At 43.4% G+C, this 24,470-nt stretch overlaps 2 protein-coding genes across 18 annotated transcripts in view; both read right to left on the bottom strand.

Annotated features, from left to right (window-relative positions):
* Positions 1-5,411, bottom strand: part of PPFIA1 (PPFI scaffold protein A1) — a 59,758-nt gene extending 54,347 nt beyond the window's left edge. For 3 of the 17 annotated variants that reach the window (XM_085581240.1, XM_085581239.1, XM_085581238.1), the window contains exons 1-2: positions 4,592-5,401; positions 3,252-3,515 (exon numbers count right to left, since the gene is read on the bottom strand). In XM_085581240.1, coding sequence (XP_085437366.1) covers positions 3,252-3,515 — 264 coding nt within the window. In that variant the 5' untranslated portion in view covers positions 4,592-5,401. Of the gene's footprint in view, positions 1-3,251; positions 3,516-4,591 lie in introns of all 17 variants that reach the window. The other 14 variants (XM_021555882.4, XM_085581236.1, XM_021555885.4 and 11 more) reach the window with 11 other exon arrangements.
* A 3,545-nt stretch (positions 5,412-8,956) lies between these two features.
* FADD (Fas associated via death domain) lies at positions 8,957-24,227 on the bottom strand. The gene is made up of 4 exons (XM_021556107.4): positions 23,745-24,227; positions 14,515-23,428; positions 11,553-11,600; positions 8,957-9,541 (listed from the first exon to the last, which is right to left on the bottom strand). Exons 1-2 carry the CDS (start codon positions 24,121-24,123, stop codon positions 23,142-23,144), a joined length of 666 nt encoding a protein of 221 aa, XP_021411782.3. The 5' UTR covers positions 24,124-24,227; the 3' UTR covers positions 8,957-9,541; positions 11,553-11,600; positions 14,515-23,141.
* Between the last annotated feature and the right edge of the window lie 243 nt (positions 24,228-24,470).

The following is a 24,470-nucleotide window of genomic DNA, read 5'->3' as shown; positions in this document are numbered from 1 at the left end:
GTTTTAGAAAACATCTATGTGAAATTCCACCAGCAAAATGAACCCTGGCCTGCAACACTTTAATAGCAAGAACTAAAGTAACTTGGGCTTCACCTACCTTAGGTTCAAAATTTAACTTTTAAATATAGTTTTACAGATTAACTTATAAATTTGAAGCACACAAATCTTGAATTCTGTAGAATGCACTCTAAAAGGTACAAAAAGGGCATAATCAAATCCATTAAAACCATAATTAGAATTATAACAATGTGTTTATGTGATAAAGCTCTTCAAGTAAAAAGTTAATGTTCTTCTTTTTCTGTGAAAAATTCTAGAAAGCATAAAATTAAGTTCTAGCACAGCACTTTGATTTCCTCAAGTTCGTTTTCCAAGGTCAGAGTACAGTTTGACTAGGGTAATCTGTAAGAGAGGAAACTCCCAGAAAACAAAGAACATTGCCAAGAATCCAGTTATTTTATCAAGGCAGTGGTGATGTATTTCACTTCCAGCTGTCCACACTAAAAACTCAGAAAAAGTCAGCTTTACTTCGAGTAAATGTAACAGATAAAGCACATCTATGTAGGATGAAAATGCTCTCCTCTCAGTGAATTAGACAGCCACAAAAGGTGCCTTACCCTAAATAACTGTCCCAGGTTTATGGAGCTAGTAGGACTGATGCCTTGAATTCCTAGCTGCCCATCACACTAAGAAATGTGACCACAAAATGTGCATCACTGCTGCAGGAAAAACTGCATTTACTTTTAGAAGCTCAGAGGTGCAAATACTGTTTTTGAAAATATTGCCATTTTGAAACTGATAATTACTTTTGAAATATAAACATGGTGTATTTTATTTATCAGTGTGAGCTTTCTTATACACAGAAAACTCAGTGAATGTAAGGAATTAAGCACAGGGATGTCATCAGAAATTGACTTCGTAGCAAAACCAGAAGATGCATTTTGGTATAGAAGAAATCAATCTGGCATTCCTGCTGTTAGACCAGGACTTCCCATCAGTCATCAGAACAGTCTAAAACTGGCTGGTTCACCTAAAGATCTAAAACAGGAAAAGTACACATAGAAACAATTCAATTCAATACCTGTTAAGATAAAGAGGTCTAAAATCAACTACAAAGACTTGTTACAAGCAAAGTCTGAGAAAGAAATAATACTTTGTTTACAGAGTGATTTAGCAATTAATGAAATTACACAGGTCTTTGTACAATTAGTTAAATTGACCTTGCAGGTCTACTAAATTGAAAACAACTACTATGATAAAAAAAATTAAAATTTACACTACTATTCATTCTTTGCTGAAAAAATATAACACAGCTGTTATTTTATTAAATTTAAAGACTTTACCCTCCTTGAAATACACAGCTAAACAACTGGTCATTTGAGGCAGTAGTTCAAAAGAATGCTCAGCTTGAAATAATTAACAAGAAAGTTTGAATAGTTTCAAATATTAGTCACTACAAAGTTTTGACAGTGAACACATATTAGAATTTTTTTTAAAAATTGTTTCACCCCATCAAAAATTTGCACCCATGAAGTAACTGACTCTACCATAACAACAACAAAAACTGCCCAAATCAGAGGTTACTTCTGATGTATCAAGAGTAATGAAAATATTTCTGATTTTTGAAACCACAATAATGTGAGCTAAGTATCACTAGGGACAAAAGCAGATGTTCCACAGGATGAAAAGAGTATTTTCCAACAGCAATCTACAAAAATCCATACACTGCTGTATTTTTACATAAAATTGCAGTAAAATTTCTCTCTCAACTGACTTGCTTTTCCAACAGATTTCACATGAAACCATGCAATTATGGCATTTTTGAAAAGGGGAACTGTTTATTAATTTTCCAGAAATGTTTAGAAAGTGATGGTTACATGCAAGTAGCCAACTATATTTAGGAAGGAAAGCTGAGAACTGAAAAGGCAAAAGGGGAACAGCAGAGCTGAGAGCTGGGATGATTCTGCTCAGCACAAACTCAGGTCTAACAGTCTGCAGGTCATGTAAGTGGTTAATGGCCTTCATTAATGTAGCACACCTGACACAGAGGATAAAAAGCTACGATTATTAGAACAAAAAAAACCCAAAGAATTACGTTTGCCTGCAGCACGTGATTTAACACGGGCAGTAGCGAAGGTTCAAAACTTCTCCTTTCTGATTTTCATCATTGTAACAGAACTAGATTAACACATTTCATTTCCATCCATCAGTAATTACCAGCACCAATTACCATACCAAGGATCATACAGTGATTACATTATAATGAGAGCAGTGAAACAAACCACTGTTTGAAAGGGTATAAACAGTAACTACAATGTTTAAGGATATGGGAACATTTGTAAAAGTCATAGCACCATTGTGCCACATTTGGGACAGCAACCACCACACCAGAAAGCACAAGGCTGTCAACAGTTAACCAACACCTCAAAGCAACCCCTGCTTTGCCTACAGCCAAATGCTTCTCAATATGTTCAAAGTCCAGTTTTATTTTTAACTCAAATGGATAAAACCCAAAGAGTTCTGCAGAGACCAATCACCTTTCCTAACAATGCTCCTTACGTAACAAACCTAGCACTGCAGGCCACGTGCATTCTCCACAAGGCACTAATTAGGAGCTCCTAACAGGACGAAAAAAAAAAAAAAAGCCAAATCCAAACTTTTCAAAAGTAACTAAACAGGTTAAACAACACACTCAGACTTCTATATTGTCATGACAACTCAGCATGCATTCACAAGGCAGTAGCCTTCAAGGTTTTAAATCAAAGTCTTTAATAGAGTCAAAATGGTCTGTATGGAATTCATAGAATCCCAGAATGGGATTGGAAGGAACCTTAAAGACCATCCAGTTCCAAACCCCTGATATGGGCAGGGACACCTCCCACTAGACCAGGTAATAATTCTTAAGTACCTTAATGAATCAGGCAATTAAGAAATAGCATTTAAAAAGTACTAGTTGCAGAAAAAGGTCCATCAAGTTCTATTAGACAAAAGGATGTAGACACCATTCTACGTTTATGCTAAGGAAATTCCAGAAACTGGGAAAGCAGACTGGAGAGAAAGGGCTGCTCTTCCCTGCTTTCCTTGCTTTTGCATCTTTCTCAAAGTGATCAAGCACCAAAAAATCCTTCAGCATAGATTCATCTTCCCCTAAGACAACCTAACTCTTCAGTAAACCAAACTACAGAAAGCCAACAGCACACCACGAAGAACACAAAAATCATTGAAAAACCCTTTGCCTTCCCAAACGTCCATACCTGTGGAAGTGCAGTATTGAGCTGCCTCTGCAAGGAATCCCTCTCATGGCCAACCTCATGCAGCTTGCCCTGGGTGAGCGCGAGCGTCTCCTGAGTTTCGCGGAGCGTTTCCAGCAGGCGATCCCTCTCTTCCAGCATGGACACCATTAACTGCTCAAAGTGGGAATCAGCATCTGACTGCAACGGGGAACCTGAACCGTGGCCTCCATTTCCCCCGGTGGGAATCTCGGCCTCACTGATGGTTGGCATCACCTCACACATCATCTTGAAACAAAAACGAGACACAACAAAGGCCAGAAATCTCGGTCAAACAAATCTAAACAGGAACTTTGAGTGCTGCCCGTAGTACCCACAGCTCTCCCCACGATAGCATCAGCAAAGGCTGCCAGCACCTTGGCGTTTGCCACTATTTCATTAAGAGTGGAGAAAAGGTACACAGTCAACTTAATCAAGGCTTTGCTTCATAATGAGAATCTTGTGACTTCTTGCAAAACCAGATTTTTGCATCTATGTCTCAAACTGTGACTTCATTTTAACGGATTTATGCTTTTTTGAGGAGTAAACTGCTGCCGAGGTCTTTTAAAAAAAAAAAAAAAGGCATGCAGCCTGACACCAAAAATTATACACTTCACCCAGCAAACTATTACACTGCACATTTTGGGAAACATTATCTGTTTCTTCCACTGCTTCAAATGTACAAAGATTGTATCTACAACAGTACTTTGAGCGTATGTTGACTGTGGAAGTTTTATGATGGTGAAAGTAATGTATGGTAAATGAGTAGTAAATGAAAATGGTCCAATTCGGGAGATAAAAACATGTAAAGGAAGATAAAAATTCATTATGGAGTAGTAGCAGCTGTCAATGCGGACAGCAAAAGTAAAGGTAAGCAAAAATAATTAAAGGTAGAGGATGAATACAGTTAACAATGCAAATAGGAGGAGTGCACTACTGGAAGTGAGCACACAACTGGGAGCACCTTTGAGAGACCTTAACAGATCCCTACCAGAGCTAAGGCATTAAGGCTTTAAAAACCATGGAAAAAACCCACTCGTAAATCACTGAACCAACAACACAGTTCTTCAGGCAATCTCTCTCAAAAGCACAAATCTACAAGAACTTAAGCAAAAATCAAGAAAAGCAGCTCCCGAAACCTCTCAGGTACCACAAACTTTGCTCTCAGCCTTATATTTTACACTCACATCTGAAAAACAATCCATTCTGATTCTTACTGTCGGTCCTCTCAATACTTTGAAAGACTTGGAACAATCTGAAGTGCTTTGTAACATTTTCATGCATGATTACAATAAGCCCTGAATTTTCACCACTACGTTATTTACCTTGCTCAACAAAACGAAAAGGCTGTGAAAACAGGCCCCAGGTTTCCTGCAGCACCAGGTCTTCTTCTCTGTTTTAGCAGTTTTCTGTTATCCCCCAAAACCCTTTGGATTGCAAAGCACCCATCCAGCTCCAGTCCAATAACTGTTTAATCGAAACACATGAAAAAAAAGAATAAACCTGCCGAGAAAAGAGCAGATCCGGTAAAAAGCAGCAGCTTCAGCTAACTCGCCAAGTCCCCAGTACAGAAGAATGTGAAAATAAACTGTCTCAGCTTCCCATCCCTCTATTACTGGCCCATAGGCCCTGCAACAGCTGGGATGGAGGAATCATGTGCTGACAAAAAAAGAAAAAATGTCCGATGCAGAGATGCAACAAGCTTCAACAGTTCATCGCTCATAAATTCCACTCAGGTCACAATCGCGTTACTAAACAGAGTACGGACAGCAGGGGAAAACAGCACGAGCTTTCGTGTAGAGGATTTGGAAAAGCCTCCCTTCTTTTCTCTTCTATTAATTCCAACGGGAAGCTCTCCTTCCAGTTCCCTGCGTCTTAGTTCAAACATTTATAATCCCGAGAGCAAGGCGCTGGCGTCCTTAGGAAGGCGAGCAGGGAGCGAGACCTGTTGTTTCCTCGGCACTAGTCCCACAGACGATGCTCCGCAACCGAGAGCGGGCAAAGAAAGCAGCCGGCAGCTCCGGGGGCACCGGCCCGGTGCCGCCGCTCCCCGTGCCCGCGGAGGGCCGGCTAGCAAAGCCGCGGGCGCAGGACGCCGGGCTCTCCCGCTGCCCCCGCCCGTCTCGGGGAGCACCGGGCCGGGCCTCGCTCCTCGCCTCGCTCGCTCCTCGCCGGAGGCCCCAGCGGCGCCGGGAGCGCGGCCGGCCCGGGCCCCGCGCAGCCCCTGCGGAGCGAGCCCGGCCGCGGAGGCCCCGGCGAGCCCGCCCTCGCTCCGGCCCCTACCGAGAGGCGGGGGCTCCGCCGCGCCGGGACGGTCCCCTCGGCCCGGGCCCGGCTCCGCCCGCCGCCGCCTCCACGTCCGTGGTGGCCGGCGCGGGGTCGGCTGAGGCCAGGTGGGTGGTGCCGGCCGCCCGCGGCGCCGCCGCGGCCTCAGGGGGCGGCAGAAGCGCTGCGCGCCCGGAGAGCCGCGATCGCCGCCGCGGCCCCGCCGGTCCCGGCCCCGCCGCGCCGCCGCCTCCTCCCGCCGCTCCCGGCGCGCTCCGCGGCCCCGCATAAATCAGCGCGGCGCCCACAATGCACCGCGCGGGGCGGCGCGGCCGCCGCTGCCCCGCTCCCGCCGCTGGGGACGGGGGTTCGAGACCCGCTCGGCGCTGCCCGCCCCGGGAGCGATACCGCCGCCGCCCACGGGAAAGCCGCAGCGGAGCCCCGGGGCAGGAGGCGAGCTCGGGCTGGGAACAGGGCAAGGCCGGAGTGGCCCCGCAGTCGCAGCGCCTCGCCCGGCCCCGCTGCCCCGAGCTGCTCCTGCGAGCCCAGGGGCTGGGACCGGCTCCGGGGAGCTCGGGCCGAAGCCATTGAGGGGCTGAGCGGGTCCAGAGGAGGGAATGGACCTGGGAAGGGTGTGAAGCACCAGCAGAGGCTGCGGGAGCTGGGGGCTCAGCCTGGACAAGAGCAGGGGATACAAGAGGACATTGACTTGAGCTGCCAGGATGGACATTAGGAAGACTTTCTTCACGCGAAGGGTGATCAGACATTGGAATGTGCTCCCAGGCAGGTGCTGGAGTCACCATCCCTGGAGGCGTCTAACGAAAGACTGGATGTAGCACTCACTGCCATGTCCTGGTTGACACCGTGGTGCTTGGTCATCGACTGGACTCAATGACCCCAGAGGTCTTTTCCAAGCTAATCCATTCTGTGATTCTGTGGAGCAGAGCTGCCAGGTCCTCGCACAGTGAAGAACAACTTCTCTGACTAGTCTGTTCCCCACAGGATACTGGGTTTGGCTATGTTGACTATTATTTTTCCAAAACACCATAGAAATGTTTTCCCACTTGGATTTCTATAGCTTTTACTCTCTTCGTGGAGCCTTCACCATGCCCATGAGTTGAAAGTTGAAGTCTGCCAGGCAAAGCTTAGAAAACTCTCTTTCCTCTCTTCGCATTTGTGCTACCACCCTGAATAAAGTATTTGCATTTTGACCCTGTTGTTCCTTTTACAGTGGAAAGCTCTAAAAGGCATCAAGGGCCAGTTAGGCAGACAGAGGCAAGTCATGCCAAAAAGCAGCAGTCGCTGCACAGAAGGTTTTGCAGATTTGTGGCTGGATTATGTGAATTTATTTGTAAACACAACATCTCGACACCTAGCACTGGATAGAAAGGATCGCTAATGAGTCAATCTTCCTTTTCCACACACAAAATTCTTTACACATTTATTACACTGTGCTCTTTCCCTTTGGTATTTGAGCCTTTAGAGTGAATTCAAGTCACATTTTTTAAGTTTTCCCTGTACAGCCATGAGGTCTAGATTACATTTTTGTTTTTCCTCCTGAAGTTTCTAATGTAATCCCATGACTCTGGGAACTGGAACTTTGAGGAAAAAGCCAAATATGATGAGGGACATTCAAATAATGAATTCTGCTGAATATAGATCAGATTTAACACTGAATGTCTGAATAACTGAGGTCTGACTTTTCAATGTAGGAAGAATAGCAAAAAGATTCCAAAGTGAATTGTTATGAATTAATCTGTACATAGGTAAATGCTTTTATTTATAAGCTTTGATCCAGATTTTCAGTGGATGAAAAAGACTTCAGGCTAAGCAGCTGCCAAGGCAGCATCCTCAAGATAACCTGCTCCAGCAATACCAAAACAAGGCTGGAAAATAAAGTGGAGTTCATGGCTGTGTGAACAAATACCATTCCACTTCAGCTCGTCACACATAAAAAATGAAAATTAATAATGTTAGTAGAAAGACTGTTTTGGCCTGATTTGATGAGTCAAATGGAGACTTTGTGGATGAAAGGGCAAAAGGTTAAAGACTGTAATGGGCACAGAGTTGATAATCTCTCCCAAACTGGACATTGCAATATATCCAGTCGGATTAACTGATCTCGGAGCCAGGTCATGTGGAATAAATTAATGAACCTCTGTATTCATGTAGATCCTCAAACATGGAGTAACATTTTCCCTCAGTCTGGGTTGCCTTAGAACCCGGTGTCTTTTTCTTTTGAAACTAAGTTTTGTTTAGTCCTTAAGTGGTTAAAACCAAAAAAGGAATATTTTCACCATTCTGTAATCCTACTTCATTATGAAAACAAAGAACCTAGGACACAATCCTGAATTAAGAATAAAAATGGATGAATTCTGTATATTAATTTTCACTTCACCCAGTTTGTTAACAAGGCACACTCACATTCAGCTTGCTCAGCTCTTCACATCTGTGGTTGGATTTCCCATCTAAGAGGCAGGAGGTTTTAGCTGCAGACCCTCCTCAGCCTCAAGGAGTTGTCACCTTTATCTCTGTTACCTTCAAATCACTCTGTACACAAGTTTCAGAGGAGGGTGGAAGTGCCAGTGTTTAGGCACTTTCTTGAGAAATGGGTTTCAGCCTCAGGTGGGAACAGAGTTCCCACAGCATATAAATGTCTGCTACATGAGAAGGAGGCTCTGTATTCATGCCCAAAAGGATGGCCTAGTCCAGGAGGGAACCTACATCCAGAATATCCTAGCTAAGGAATATGCTCCCATGTGGAATACTGCAAATACCTTCCTTAGGCAACAGGCTCTATGAATGCCACACAGAGCCCAGACTGTGGATCCAGCAGAGATTCTGAGGTGCCCCAAAAATATTTGAAAGGCCTGACTTTAAAGCCAATTGCTACTCCCATGTGCAGTCCACCAAAGCCGGGACCACATCAGCGGGGAAGGCCAGGACTTGAAATTCTAGAGAAAAAAATTGAATAACCAGATCTTTGCATAATGCTCTGTGCTGCACGAAATACACATGGAATGATTAAGTCAGAACTCCCAGGCTCTGCAAATACTAAAATATTTCTCAGTCCTATTTACTTTGTAGTACAAGGAAAACATTTTTTTTTTTTTTTTTCATTTCTCCTGGGCATGTAACCCAGGATATACCATCTAACATGAAGAGCACCAGCAACTCAGATCTTTTTAATTAAATGAGTGTGATGTCTCTTTTGTAAGTTCAGCAAGAGGTCTGGCTCCCTGTTCATGTAATTTAGTGAGACGTAACACTTGTGGATGTGTCTGGAAAGAGCCCCACATACATCAGTTGACAGCAAAGTAATCAGTCCAGAGACCCAGGTTAAATCTCCACTCTTTGCACCTCAAAAACCACACGCTGAAATTCAAACAAAGACTGTTAAAAAAAAAAAAAAAAAAAAAAAGGTTGGGAGAAAGGGGAAGGTTTCCTTTATTGTCACATGATAAATTAGACCCTAATGTTTACCCAAGCTCAGCAAAGCAGGCAGCTCTTCCTGCCAGCCCGTGCCGGGTGAGGTGTGGGGTCGGGCCGGAGCTGCCCTGCCCGCGGGCTCTGAGGACAAACACCTGCTGCTCTCCGCTGACGGCTTCGCGCTTCATTTATGCCGAAATTTCCTTTGCGAGCCTCAGAGCCACCCCACGCTAGCACAAAACCTCTGCTGAAAATAGCCCAAGATCGCCTAGGCAGTTGTTGGGTTTTTTTTTTCCCCCTCCCGAGTCGAGCTGATGGTATCTTATTTACTCCTTGTCCTTTACAGATGACTTAATGACTTAGCAGCAAAGTGAATTTTGAACACATTTCAGGCATTTCATACCAAAATGGATAGATGTAAGAACAGGATTTTTGCCAGCAGCGCTGATTATCCTTTTGTCAGTAGATAGATGTGACCTGGACCATTCTGTTGCCATTAAAAAAGTCTCTAGAGGTTGCTACACAGAGGAGACACTTTGCCTGAGGGAGAAGGAATAAGAGGGAAGAGGCTGGAAGGTGGCCTGTGAAGAAGAGGACAGAGGTAATTAATGGTTATGCCCATGTATAAAGCTAAGTGCACCAGTAAATGTGTCAGCCCTTGGGCAATGGAAGCCACGACTTCTACAAACCTCAACACAGCACAGTCCTTTATATTGACATTTTATTTATATCACGTGGGTCTACACGGATCTGTGCCAGATCCAGGCAGGTGTAAATCAAATGGGAATTGGCTGCTCTGAAACTGAAGCGGGTTTTTGAATTGATCTTAAGATGAAAAGTCCCTACAAAGCCCCTGGAGACCTGGAGAGGACTCTTAAAAGACCAGATGAACTTACACAATTTATTTTAGTGGGAATCATACCTATGTCAAGACTGTAAATGTTTTTCAAATTTAGCTGTCACTCCTGCAACCAAAACCACACATTCTCACTCAAGTACAAACCTGCTGAGCTCGAAAAGGCTTTCAGCTTAGTTTCAGCTTCAGTTATGCAATTTGCAGTTCAGAATTATTGCACCTGCTGTCTTTTCTGTATGGATTTACAGCAGTAGAAATCCCCTTGAGCTAGAAAGAACTTCTAAAGCCAAGTATCATTTATTTCAATCAGAAATTAAATACACCCCTAATATCCAATTCGAACATAGTACATTCCCTCAGTGTAGTCTGATTTCAGCATGTCTTCAGATAGTTTATAGCTATAATGAAAGGTATTGAGCTAAAAGTATATTCAGTTGCATGTTCAGGGCAATAGAGCTGCACATTATTTCGTTAAACATTTTTTAAAAGGTAATATTTTTCAGAAAGGCCATATTCGTGTAGCTGCAAATAATATTGGAAGAAGAAACTGAAGGATTCAGAACCAGCTGTGATAATACAGCTCCTGTGTAACTAGAGCAGGTCTGGATACATTCCACCTGGCTGACCACCTACAGTATGAACCCATTTACCCTGGCTTGCCTCTGTAATCAGTGGAGTGAGAGAGCCACTCCATGGGAGGAGTGATTCAGACCTTTGGTGTGGTCCATGAATCACCTGCTACAGGTGCCTATCTGTTCCCATTGGCTCCAGAGGGAGCCCAGGGCAGCTGGACTCTTGCCGTGGGAGCTGTGCTTGGATGTCTCAAGCAGCATGAGATGAATCTGGGTGTTGGATACGTGTGGGATCAGCATGGCTTGTTGCAGTAGGAAAGCAAGGGAAATGGATGTGGTTGTCCACAGAAATGAGCAGGGCTGTTCCTGGCTTCATTGCTGCGTATTTAGCAGCCCACAGTTTGTCTGTCTCAGTAATTTTAACTGGTCTGCAATTCAATGACTATATTTGCAAGACTGAAGCCTAGAGCTTCAGAGCCATGGCATCCTCTCAGGGTAGAGAATCACAGAAATACAGAATGGTTTGGGTCAGAAGGTACCTTAAAGACGATCCAGTTCCAACCCCCTGCCATGGGCAGGGATACCTTCCACTATCCCAGGCTGCTCCAAGCCCTGTCCAGCCTGGTCTTGAACACCTCCAGGGGTGGGGAGTCCATAACACCTCTGAGCAACCCATGCCAGTGCCTTATCACCCTCTTAGCAAAGAATTTATTTCTTATATATAACCTAAACCCGCCCTCTTGCAGCTTAAGGCCATTCCCCCTTGTCACTCCATGCCCTTGTCCAAAGTCCCTCTCCATCTCCCTTGTAGGCCTTTTAGGTACTGCAAGGGACTCTAAGGTCTCCCCAGAGCCTTTTCTTCTCCAGGATGAGCAGTCCCAAATCCCTCATCCTATCTTCATTCCAAGAGAAAGTAATGCTGTTATTTTTATTCCAAACCCCCTGTTGACAGGTTGATCACAGAGTGAAGTCTACAGACACTGACCTCCTCTCCTCTCCTCTCCTCTCCTCTCCTCTCCTCTCCTCTCCTCTCCTCTCCTCTCCTCTCCTCTCCTCTCCTCTCCTCTCCTCTCCTCTCCTCTCCTCTCCTCTCCTCTCCTCTCCTCTCCTCCCCTCCCCTCCCCTCCCCTCCCCTCCCCTCCCCTCCCCTCCGTTGGGTTCTACCTGGATCACTTCAACATTGAAGCTTCAGCTTTTAGAATGTTTTGAGACCTGGTAAGAGAAAAAGAAAAAGACTGTGATAATATGTTTAATAAACTTTATAAATAGTTCAACTACAGGAAAACAAAAAGGATTTTTTGTATGCGAAGCAACATTTCTGTTCCTGTAAATCAGTGTTTGAAGGAAAAAAATTGGACTTTTTTTTTTCTGCTTTGTCTGCTATGCAAAGGCTCCTGCTGTTTCAAGTGGCTTTGGAGTAGGCACTAAGCAAAGTGGACTACAATTTCTATGTACTCAGTGTCCTCTAGTATTAGTCCTTCATAGTAAAGTAGATAAAAGCGTTTGAAAAATAAAGAGACATCAAATAGTACTTAAGCCTATTTTTAATCCTTACCTGACTAGATTTCAAGTGATAACATACCTTTCATTACATACACATTGCCTGCATGAAATAGTTTGCAGCAATCACCACCTTCATTATTCAAATGCACTTTGAATTGAAACATTAACCTGTGTGTGTGGAGATAATAAAGTTGGCAAGGTATTAGTCCCAAATCATATGTGTGTGACAAGGCTGAAGGATTTTTTGTGTAATCAGCTTCAGCTTACAGGCAAATGAAAATGTAAATAACACTTTCAGTGAATCACCAGTTTATGCATGAGTTAAAATGCTTATTTTCACCATTTAAGAAGTCCCCACTGTCTTCACAGTATTTACTAGGAATATTAATTTGCTAAAATGAATTGTCTGAGATGATGACTAAAAACCAAGATGGCCTCAAAATGAAGTCATAAAGCAAACTGCAACAGATAAAAATTATAAAAAGTGTGGACACTTGCAATGGCAACAGTGTGTTTGGCAAAAAAAACATGTCCAGTTTCAAGGTGAGCCTAAGGTTCAGATAAAACTGTCTGCCAATAGGTATAGTGTATTAAAGTGCTGTCAAAGTTCAGTTCCCAGTCTTATTTCTTGTTCTGACTAGTAGCAATTCTGCCTAGACAACCAGGTCATTTTAGACTAAATCTCACCTTTGGCATTTGAAGAAGAAGGTTACTAGGTCAGAATCTGACACAGAAAATTAGTATAGGTATAAGCCAGCTAATGGTAACCATTCAGCTCAGACCACCTACCAGCAGCCTAAAGCAGCAGAGTGACATTTAAAAGCAATCAGAGTCAGAAGAAAACCTTCAGGGAAAACAGACAATACTCCAGAAAAAGCAGCTCTACATTTGCCAGAGGAAAAAAACCCAAGACCCTTGGGAACAGTGCTCAAGTTGAAAATAAAAATATCAAGAAAAAGAATGGAAATATAGAAAATGGGGCTTCTTTTTAAGTAAATTCCTTACCCACTTGCTTCTGTATTGGCCTGTCCTTACCCAGTATTATCCCTGTGTTGTAAGTGGTCTCAGCTTTTCAATAAAACACCATAACTTTGAGCAAATTCCCTGCAAATGCATAAACCCAGAGCACACAGCACATGACCTGGGTGAGATATGATGTGGATAGGAGATCCTCATGGAGAAGGCAGGATCCTCTTTAATGCCAACAGGAGCAGGAGCTGCCTTTGCACTGCCTTGCTCATATGGATTTTGCCTACTGCTGGACTCACAGTGCCCTAAAGTAAGGGAGTTTTAGGATTTCTGTCTGCAATTTTAATTTTAGTTCTGCCATGATATCCTAGTTTTGAGATTAATGGTTTAAAGACGCTTAAGTCCTTACAGAACCAGCTGCTTTTTAATAATGAGTAAAAGCACAGTGAGCCTTGCATCCCTTCTTGGCTGGCAGAGTGTCTGTTACTAACCTTGACCAATTTACCTTCCCTCTACACAGAAACATCCTCTGTAAAACTTATGGTCAGTAATACTGCCTCCTCCAGCTGGATTCAGGCTTTGTGTGTGCAGCTTGTGCTGTTCAACCCATCTCCATGGGTCACTCTGAGTTCAGGCTCCTTACAGGAATGTCTTTATTTGCACCTGAGGTTTCATCCAGCATTGTCCTCAGCTGCCATTGAGGTCTCCACAGGTTTTTGACTCAGCTACCAATAAAAGGTTTGTCCCTGCCTTGTATGAGATAACACTCTTAGTCACTCAAGTGTTCCTTTTCCCTTTTTCTGTTTGCCTGAATGCCTTGTTCCTTTGCACAGAGGTATTTACACAGCTTTTGTCAAATTACAATTAATTAAGGCTGGCTATTACTAAACAAAAAGTCATTTACTATCTAGCTGCTGCAGGTAAGGTGACATGATGTGTAACTTGGAAAAAAACCAAAAGACAAGAGAAAAAGCTATGAAAGGTTGTCCTCTCCCTGGTCTTGGTTAGGAATGGCACTTTCTAGGAAGGTGGACAACAGCTGAACAAACCTTATCATTGTCTTACACTAATCCTTAAATGAAGTGAGAATAATATGTGTAAGATATAAGAGGGAATTACTCAGAAGAAACCAGCAACCATGATATTATTCATCTGTACCATAACAAGCATGGGAACTGATTTATTTTAAAGCTAAATTCCCTACTCTCCTGAACAGTTCATATTAAAGACCCTTTGACCACACCATCTGTTTGCATTGTGGTCCACATCTAAAAGAGTCAACAGAAATATTGACTCATGAGCTGGTTCTAGCTTAGGCCCTCGAGTTAAGCTCCCACAACACACTTAAGCTTTTGCACAAAGAGCTACAAGAACACTCCTCACCTTTTCCTTTTGTTACAATCAATCATCCAGCATTCCAAACAAATGTCAGGTCCTCCCCCAAATGCAAACACCTTCCCTTTGTCTCTCAAACAACTTCAAATAACAATGCCTAAAACTTCTAGGAATCCTTAGCATTTCTTTATGTGCAAATGGGAAATATTAAGTCTAGCCAAGGTGAGATTAATCTGGCAGTTTCATTTTGGTGAAGTGCTGCCCTCACCACAAAATCCATTGAAGAACTGGGCACTAACTTGCTCTTTGTACTTTTTACCTGTGAAGCCAAAGGCTGAAGCAGCTGCCTAGTGCTGGAATCATTTAGGGCACTGGAAAAGCACATGCAGAACTCCTTTTACTTTGGCCATGTAGAATTTCTAATTTTTTTCCTGTTAGATAATTTCCTCAGTGTCTGCAGCTGCTGCCTGCAAAAGGGAAGAGAACAGAAGGTTAATTTCAGCATCATGGGTTTTGTATTGACCCAAAACACTACACTGAAGGAAAATGCTGCAAATCACAGAAACTGCCCTAGTGTGTACTAGGACTTAAGCCAATTCTTGCATTTAAACCTGTAAGAATAAAACAATGGCTCAAAATCACTCCTGCTCTGGCTGATCCTGGAGATGCAGCAGCTGGCTCTGAATCTGTACTTTTTATTAATGAGTCGGCCCAGAAATACCACCTTTGTTTCTACCAGAATTAGGCTGCTCTTGGAGATTGCCATAGGGATATATTTCCTTACAGATGCAGTACAGAGCATATAAGGGACAGACAAAAGTTGGAGAAGGAGTATTAAGAAATAGCCCTGTCAAGAAAATCTTGTTTTCTAGATTATATCAAATAACTTCACTGAGGGGTGTGTGTGTGTGTGTGCATATCAAAACACACACTAAACACATACAGATATGTGGATACACACACAAGAACATCAGGATTTGGGAGACACGTAATTTTAATGTCCAATACTTTCTTTCTCTCCTGTAATTAAATGTGCAGTAGCCTTTCACCAAAATAATATGGCACCAGTTTGATTTTAATATATCTTTAAGCCATGTACAAACAGTGAGGTTCCTTGCATGAATATTCAGCATTAGGTGCCACATGCCCATGGAAATTCAGCAAATAAAGGAATATGCAGGTATAAGTGATACAACAAATAATCCTGCAGTACCAGATTTTTGCTGTAAACAGAATCATCAAATTTTATGCCAGCCAAAACAGCGATAATTTAAATTTTTATCTGTCAAATCCAGCAATGATTTGCTGGATTGGGTTGTTTTATTCTGTTTAGGTCAGAATGTTTAGCAACAGCAATGGGAATGGTTCCTGGCTCCCAGTTTTAAATGCTCATGGAGATAGCATGTCTCAGTTACAGCCAAAATGCTGCAGAAAAGCCTCTGTATCCAGACACCAGCTATGTCATAGCAAGGTTTCTGAGTGCACAAAGGAAGGGTTTTTCAGCTCCTAGGGCTCACTTTGGTTGCATGATTTAGAGACTTTTTTTGTCTGTCTTTAATAATGCCACCTTTGTAGTACCAAAATATACGACTGAGAGAAGCTGGCAGCTCCCTGTGGCCTGCAGGTCCCCCATTCCTTCTCTTTGCATGGGGAAAAAAAACTCAATAACTAAACCAGGAAGCTGCCACTGGTGCTGTGACATCTGATGTGATAATGTTGCAGAACCAGGATACTCCCTGACCTGCTTACAGGTACCATGGCAATTCCATCCAAGCCCACTTTTCCCAAGCTGAGCGTGTTGTACCCTATTGGAACACATGAAAAAACACTGAACAGGCTGTCTGAATAACCAGGGGTGATTCAAGAACTGTCAAAGTCCTCTTCAAACCATCAAGAAAACAAGGGTTTGTCCTCCCTCAGGCCTCAATGTTGGAATTATTCAGCATTTAATGATGAGTTGGGGGATGAGTTGGTGGGAAGGAGATAAGGGATGAAAGTAACCTTTTAAAGGAGAAAATGGGACAAGCCTATGGGGCACTCCAGGTGTGCTTTAAATAAAAGAAACTGGGATCTGATTTTGCTATAATTCCTTCTCTGATTCCTCTGAATTAGCCTGTGGGAACTTCTCAGCTCTCACAAAACAAATTGAGCTCCCCACAAGTCATACCCGAGGAACAGACATCAGACTTGCTGGTGAGGCCCCTTCTGGCAGAAGACCTACCACAAGCCTATTTGAATCACCCATTAGTAAAGAAATCACCTTCAAAAAAAGTCAGCTCAACCTAAATTCCATCAAACCTAATAGTAATAAACCATAAACTAGTGAAAATACTAATCTAGGAAACAGACAAACATTGTGTGTAAAGCAAACTCTGGAATTTCAAAGGTGTCGGTTGACATCAAATTTGGTTAAGTAGCTGTGTGATGGCATCTTCTCTGGTCTAGACACCTCTGCAAACCTTAATTCACAGTAGTCAAATCTGCCTTTGGCTTTCACACTACTCAGCATCGTATCCAGTGGAAGTGACCAGGGAAGAATCAGGAAATTCTAGAGCTGAGGATTTCCCTCTCTGATGAGCACTCCCACCTCCATTCCCACTTTAAGGCAAATTAGGCGGAAGGAGGAGATATTCATGATCAGGGTACCTTATGACATGTTCCAGCTGCTTTTAGTTACCCTCAGAGGCTGGAGGGAGCACAGGCATCAGTTCCATATCCGGAGGACCTCAGGGATTGTTTGGGACCTTGGCTAAGCACCTTTATTCCTCAGTATATTTATTTACTGGATGCAGGGTGGGAAATAACGGGTCCCATACACAGAATTACTCTTACAATCAAAGAATCAAAGACCAGGGTGTGGGGTTGCCTCTTGTTCAGCTCTGATGTGAAAATAAGGGGTTTAAATTCTTTCTCAGCCACTGAGTCATGTGAGAAAAAGTTCAGTCAGTCAGGGCTGGAGACCTTTAACCATGACATTTCAGGAATTAAGGACAAAAAATACTGCATGAAGTTAAGTGCATTATAAACATAGTCCTCTAAAATACAGTTCAACATTTAATAGCCCTGAAGATTCACAGGCCAGATGTGGAATTTGACATTCTGATTTAAAGATTCAGACATAAGTTTTTTCACATTAAGTTGGTTTTTTTGGTGTTTTTTTTTTTTTTTTTTTTTTTTTTGTAAAAAAGTAGAACATGGTTTACAAAAAATTGGATGAGCAGGTCCACAGTGAATAACTTAATTAGGTGCCATGTAACAGAGCTGCATGCAGCCATTAGCTAGAAATGTGCACTTTGCTGACTTTAGCTGTAATTAGTTTTAATGCATCTGCATATATATTAACTGCTTCATGCACAAACATGCAGTGACACACACAAGCTAGAGCTTTACCATTCCAGCTGGAAACAGAAATGGAAGCACCATATGCTAAGCTGGTGCTGAGGACAAAATTAAAAAAAAAAAAATTAATATTTAGCCCTGCTCTCTCATGTCTTGTTCCAGGGAGAAGTAGAACTGAGAGAATTTGCCAAGAAGTTTCATTTCCATTCCTGCCCTCGGATTCTGGGTTTCTGACATGGTTAGAGTGGAGAGTGCAGCAAATCCCACAATTAGTGAGAGTTTCCCAGTATTGTGGGCTGGCTGGGATGGCCGGGAGGCAGCGTGCTGCAGCCACATGCCCTGTGGACTGCTCTGCACTTGGATTGCCATGGCAACCCTGGCTTTGGGGGGAATTCAGGCTATCCCGGCTTTCCCACGTTAGGGACTTCACAGCCAAGAAGCTGTGAATAAATTCTGCTTACTGTGAGCAGAACATAAATTAAACAATGTGGGATGTGAGGCACAGACCTGCCAGTGCTGCACCCTTTTAATTCACATTTTCTCGGCAATTTCTGTTCAAAATTTGGCAATTTGCCTGAGAGTGACAGAGAGCACCTCTCAGGAGATGACTGGGAGGGAAAACAAAGATAAGATTTAGCTCAGTTGTTTACATACTGACATTATGGCAAGAACGGTTTTATAGTTTCATTTTTATGCCAAACCTTTCTCACACTTTATATGCTCACTGTCTATAAAATCTAGTACCAGGTTTGCATACAAAAATCACCAACTTCTGTAAAGAAATTTAAACTTTGTACTTCCCTTTTGCCACAGGTGGTGTGTATGCTTGCAGAATAGCTGCTAGAATCCTTTTAGAAGTTAGACCACAATAAGAACTGCTCAGATTAAATTCTGCAAATCATTTTTTTAAAGTCAATACTCCTGCTGAGATCAATAGGATTAGCAGAATTAAGAAATAGAGAAGAAATAATTTTAAAAATCATGAGCATTAGTAATGGCAAGATGATTGCTTTCTGTAGAAGTTCTCCAACGCCAGGCTCACCTGTAAATGAAACACCACCCAGAGAAAGTCCCAGTTGGGTATTTTTTACATCTCCCATGACAGTGGTCCCGTTTTATGTCTGTGTAACTTCTCACAGCATCAGTGCCTGCTCTGAAGGCTTGAACATTATATAGTAAATAAAAAATACCAGTCTTGACAGTTTTTTGAAGCACTCAGCAGAGATACAAAGTTGACATTAAGCTGCTTTCCATAGCAAAGGCACTTTTGTATTACATTGTACTGGAGAAGCCTCAAGACTTCCCTTGGAGTTGTTATTGTTTTTATCAAGTAGAGAACACATACAAACCCCTCCAGTCTGCTACAAGAGCTGGTTACTCTAAGAGCTGCCTGGAGTTCTGTGACCTGCACCAACACAGCACAAGAAACCAAAAGGAGAGCAGGCAGAAGCTGGACAAGCACGCAGAGCACCTGGAAAAGGCTTTCAGCTTCCAAAACCTATCAGGACAGAGAAATCACCGAATTCAAACTCAACCAGGATGGCCAGCTTTGGGAATTTTAATAGTGTCTATTATATCATGTTTCACAAGAACAAGCCTGTTGTTTTCACTTCAGCCTGCTTTAAGAGAGGCATGTGTAATGCTCTCAGGAATGAGGCAGGAGCAGGAATGGGTCTGTGGATGGGACTATCCAATGATTAAGAGTTGGTTCCACGCAGATTCCCACACAGAGAGCTGCCTGACTCTGTCTTTCCCAGCAGCTGAGTAAAGCCCTGCTTCCTTCTCTTCCTGAACCTACAGTACACATTGCAACACACCCTCCTCCCGTGAAGCAACCCTCAGCTGTGACAGTTTTTACTGAAACACAGATTCTCCCAAAGTTCCTGACCCTCTCCTCACAACTCCTTCCTCTACCCTCAGCTCACCCCCCAGACTCCTATTTTTATGGTAGAACCAGTGAGCTAATTTCTCTCAATTCCACCAGAGCACCAAAACACTGGCAGAGAAAAGCAATAAATCGAAGAGGAAAGACAGCCTAGAAAAATATTTGTGCTGGAACACATTTTAAGGATATAGGTGATTCATGCAGAAGAAGGGCACAAGGCAGTGATTAGAAATAAATTTGAATTGAAAAATACTCAGCCAAAAAGTCTGAATTAAGAACATGCTGAGCACCAGAGAGCTTGGAGACACAGTCTGTTATTAAGCTTTCTGCATTAAACAATTAAATTAAGCAATTAGATTTCAGAAAGGAGATAATTATTTTAGGAATGAAACAAAGGCTAGAGGAAATGCAGCTGCCTGAGTGTGGAGAATGGAGAAAAGGAAACCAAAGCATTGTATTTGAAATGTTCACAACAACCAATTTGTGTACAAGGATTTTTAATTAATAGTCTAGAAAACTTCTTAACTCAGTAATGAAAACAATGCAATTTAAAAAAAGAAAACCACCTCAATATGTGATTATAATTGATATCTTCAAAAATCATAGGCAATGACAAGCAAGTGCTGAAAGGGACTGAGAAGTGACATGGAAAAGCAGTCCTCCGAGATGAGAATTCTCCCGAGATGGCACTTTTAACTCTCCACATGTTTTGATGTGCTGTTTTCTCAAGGCTGTGAGGAAAGATTACTCTCAGAAGGCCAAAAGGAAAAGGGTTTCAGTAATTCCTCACAGGCACATACTCTTGCAGAGCATCTAAAGGATTTGATAAAATGGGCAATTAAGTTATTTGTCTTACTCACTCACAGCTTTAAGTGCAGGCTGACACTCCACAGAGCACCCGAGTCTCTGTCAATTCGTTCTGAGCACATCCTCTAAAAGCCTGACCAAGCTTAGACTAAACCAGGAGCCGGGCTTTTAATCAATTATAAAACAAATATAACATCCTTAACACATTGGCTAGCAGAGGAAAAGAGAAGGGAGCCTACCCACAGGCAGCCTGTCTCGCAGGCACACTGGGACTCGAGTTTGGGCTCCTGAGGGCTGGCAGGGAATCTTTCTTTCCCTGAGTGACAGCATTCAAATGCTGCTGCTGCTGGCAAACTGCAGCCTGTTTAGCACTTCTGAGAAACCCAACGGAAAACACTTTGCTTTTTGTCTTTAATGCCCCAAGAAGGGCACTGGTAACACAATGCCTGTTTAGCACCACTTTCAGAGTGTCCTTAACATCCACTTTCTCCTAGTGAGAGATCTTACTTCAGACAGCAATCCCATCTAACAAGAAAAAAACCCCGTTCCATTTATTTTGGTTTTTTTTTAAGTATTATTTTTAATGAAATATGCACAAAATTATACAATATAAAATTTTAATTCAAGTTATAAAAATATGTATAGGAGTTCAAGGTGTTTAATTTGAAAAGATTTGTCAACTAGATCAGAAAACATTCCCTTACAGATTGCACCCTTTATCCCTCCTCCCAATAAAAAGATTTTGCTCCCTTCATTTCATTTGTTTTTGTTTTCACATAAATAACATTCTAATCTGTCATAAAAACACTCTTAACTGGCCCCAAGGTATGGCACAGATTGATGCAGTCTGTCACTGCTTTCAGAAAGAGTTAAAGGATGTATAAAATCCTTAGAGAAACAAGAGATTTTTACCTCCTGATGCAGAATATTTCTTGTAGCTGATGAGCACTTGGCTACAACCAACAGGTTATTCCAACTGATTCCTAAAATACCCTGGCTGTACACAGTGGGCAGTATACTCTTCCTATTCCACATAAATCTCCTCGGTGAAGCAGAAGATTTATTAAAAGTGGGTGAGAAAAGCACTTCAGCAGAGATTGGACTTGGAGCTGTTGCAGAGCTGTTTGAGCACTCACATAACTTATCCTGCTCACTTCCACTCCTCTGCTCTGCTCCTAGGGATTGCTCAGAGGCAGGGAGAAAATGCTGCTGGAGCAATCCTTTTCTTTAGATACTGCAGAATGGATACTTCTGATGTCTATGAAACAAAAATCTCCAAAACAGCTGAGCTTGTCATTCAGCTGAAGCTCAGCATCTCCTCCTGGGAGCCTGGAACTGACGATACAAGTAAAGGGAGTAAGAACTTGGAGAACTCTGCCTGCCCAAAAGGCAGACAGGTGGCAACTCCTTTGCTGGGATACAACCACTGATACTTAATATACCTAATTGGAAGGACACTGAGAATCAGCACACAATCCTGGAATGATTTGGGCAGGGGGGACCTAAGAGACCTTCCAGTTCCAACCAATGACTCCTTCCACTAGACTAGGTTATTCCACACCCCATCCAGCCTGGCCTTGAGCACTTCTAGAAATGTGAAAAAGAATCACTGAAGGGGAAAAACCCCTGACTGAAATGATTTTTCTATCATCTGAACTTATGGCAGTTTCCACTAACAACAATAAAGTATTCAAGCCTCACTGTTTGAGCAAGAGGCACCACGTACAATGAAAACTTGAAAATTGTCAGTGTCACAGCGTTTCTGCAGAGCAGTGACAGGTTATGTGCAGACACCCGGCCTTAACAGCAATGGCACCACATACAAACAACTTGGAAAGAGCTGAAGGCCCACAGGTGCAGCAGCAATAAAACCTCTTCCAGTATCTAGCTAGGCACTTGGGAGATGTTTGCAGGAACACAGGATCCTGCAGCTGTTTAAGCAGTAATGACTCCATGGGATTCTCCTCCGAGACCTCTACAGCCCTGTATGTCCTGGACTATGCAACTTTTCCAGCCATAGGTCAGGTATGAAAGCCACTGACTGAAGGTTGTTCCAGATGAAAGCTGAGTACTGCATCTGGTACATGTTCATGAATCCTGCACCCTCTGTGAGTGGCTCACACCTTCCAGCACACACGAGCAGCCCCTGTGACAGAGGCCACGTAAGGATGCCCAGCAAGGAGCCCCAAAGCATTCACAGCTTTGGAAAGAGGCTGGTGTAAACATCTGTGTGACACAGTTTCTTGGATAGTTTCAGGAGAATACTTTCAGGATGCTGAAGGCACTTGGTACAGACATTTGATTTTGATTTCAAACCTGGGCATGTTTTTTACCAAGAAAGCTATCACAAAATTTAATGTCCCTCTTGTATTGCAGTCTGAGGTTACAGTTGTCTTAACATACTTTCATGGAGAGCAAATATATTTGACAAATTACCCAAGATATTATTTTTTGCTACTCCAAAAGAAAAGCCAGCACCCAACTGAAAGGTTTACTCCTTCTCCCTTTCACAGTGTATTTATGATAGGCCATAAAAGAAAAGAAATCCAACGTCCCCATGAAATTTTAAATTCCAGCTGCCTCAGAAGTATCCCATGGATGTATTTCCAGTGGAGATGCATCTGAAAACTGTCTGCAGCAAAGCAAATCTTTTCAGGTGAGTGGCAGAACAAAAGCGTGAGAATTTCTACAAAATTGAGTTCAGATCCTGTGAAAGTTAAAATATCTTGAAATAAGCATCAAACTACAAAGTACTCTCTGAAAGGAATCTTTTTTCATGTCAATTTTCACCTGAGCACAAATTAACTTATCAAGGCACACAAATAAATGGCATGATAAGCAGCCAGTGATAATTATTTTGGTCCAGAAGAGAAGAAGGCACTCTGACTTTTTTCATTCATAGTTTTGTACTGTTTTCATTTGGTTCCAGTGTTCACCTGTGAGATCTTCTCTTCAACCTTGTCTGCCACCAAATTCAGGTTGCAGCCCCGGAGGCCTTTTATTAAGTCAGCTACCTTTGCATCCTTCCCTTTCCACTTCTGCCACTCCTGAAGTGCCTGAAAAACCACTTCCTCCAAATTAAAAGGATAGGCTGCCTCCACCTTGTCCAGCTTCACCTCTGGCAGCCCAAGTTCTCGCATCAGCTTCTTCCATTCTCTCCCAACATTGTCATGAATGACACCAAAAGCTGCCTTCAGAAGACCTGAAACAGCAGAAGCAGATCAAGTTAGCCATGCATTTACTAAGAAACTCAATAAAAAGTTTAGAAGTTGTTCGTTTCATTTCAGCAAAATGCCACTACTCCGTTGCACTGCACATACTTAAGCGTTCTACAGAAGCCACTGGATACACCTGGAATCCCAAAAGATAAAACAGAAATAAGGTAAAAAAGAGGGGGGGGAAAATTCCACCCCAAAAGGCGTTTGTGTACACATTTGCTGGGGTTGCTGGGGAGCCATATATTCAGGTATATAACTAAATAAAAAAAAAACCCTCTATATATATAAAAATCCACCTACGTTTCTCATGCTCATCTGGCTGATCATCCTGGACATGAAGTTCTCCCAGTTCGAACTGCACCACTAGTGACAGCAAATCGTCCCTACTGATGTGCCGCAGCAGCTCTTTCAGGAATCCCAGCTTGTCGCGCGCGATCAGCTGCTGCTCCATCAGGATAATGAAGAGCTGCCGGCCCGTTTGCACCTTCTCAAGCTTTCCCTTCGTAATTTTGTTGCGGCAGAGAAACTTCATGGCGTCGAGCTCCGCGTCCGACAGGCCCAAGGAGATGGAGAGCTGCAGGCTCAGGAAACGATCCACGCCGCTGGGGCCCTCGCCCGGCACAGGCCGCGCGGGGGGGACTTCGGCGTCCTGTCCCAACCTTCTGGAGGGGAAATCCATTCCTCTTTGACTTCCCGGGAACACGGAGAGGCCAAGAAGGAGCGGCACCGGGACGGTGCAGGGACGGCGCCGGGACCACACCGGCCCGCGCCCGGGACTCACGTGACACCGCGGCTTTCCCGCCCCCGCCCCAAGATGGCGGCCGCGCCGCCGGCCGTGAGGGGCGGGGTTCGTTCCCTCGCCGCCGGCCGTGAGGGGCGGGGTTCGTTCCCCCGCCGCCGCCTGACCGGGGGCTGGGGAGGCTCTGCACCGAGCCCCTCCCGAGGCGAACCAGCTTCTTTGGTGCTGCTGAGTGCAGAGCGTGGAGCCGAGCTCGGCGCGGCCGGTGTCCTGCTGCAGGAGGAGCC

Source organism: Lonchura striata, chromosome 5 (genome assembly GCF_050655825.1).
Source record: "Lonchura striata isolate lonStrDom1 chromosome 5, ASM5065582v1, whole genome shotgun sequence".
Classification (NCBI taxonomy): domain Eukaryota; kingdom Metazoa; phylum Chordata; class Aves; order Passeriformes; family Estrildidae; genus Lonchura; species Lonchura striata.
The sequence above is the reverse complement of the archived record's forward strand: the minus strand, read 5'-3'. Positions and strand labels throughout refer to the sequence as shown.

Excerpts from the sequence above, each read along its gene's own strand:
- FADD (XM_021556107.4), bottom strand. The coding sequence starts at position 24,123 with ATGGATTTCCCCTCCAGAAGGTTGGGACAGGACGCCGAAGTCCCCCCC. Across the intron at positions 23,429-23,744 it reads GCCAGATGAGCATGAGAAAC|GTCTTCTGAAGGCAGCTTTT; the intron begins GTAGGTGGATTT and ends CTGCTGTTTCAG.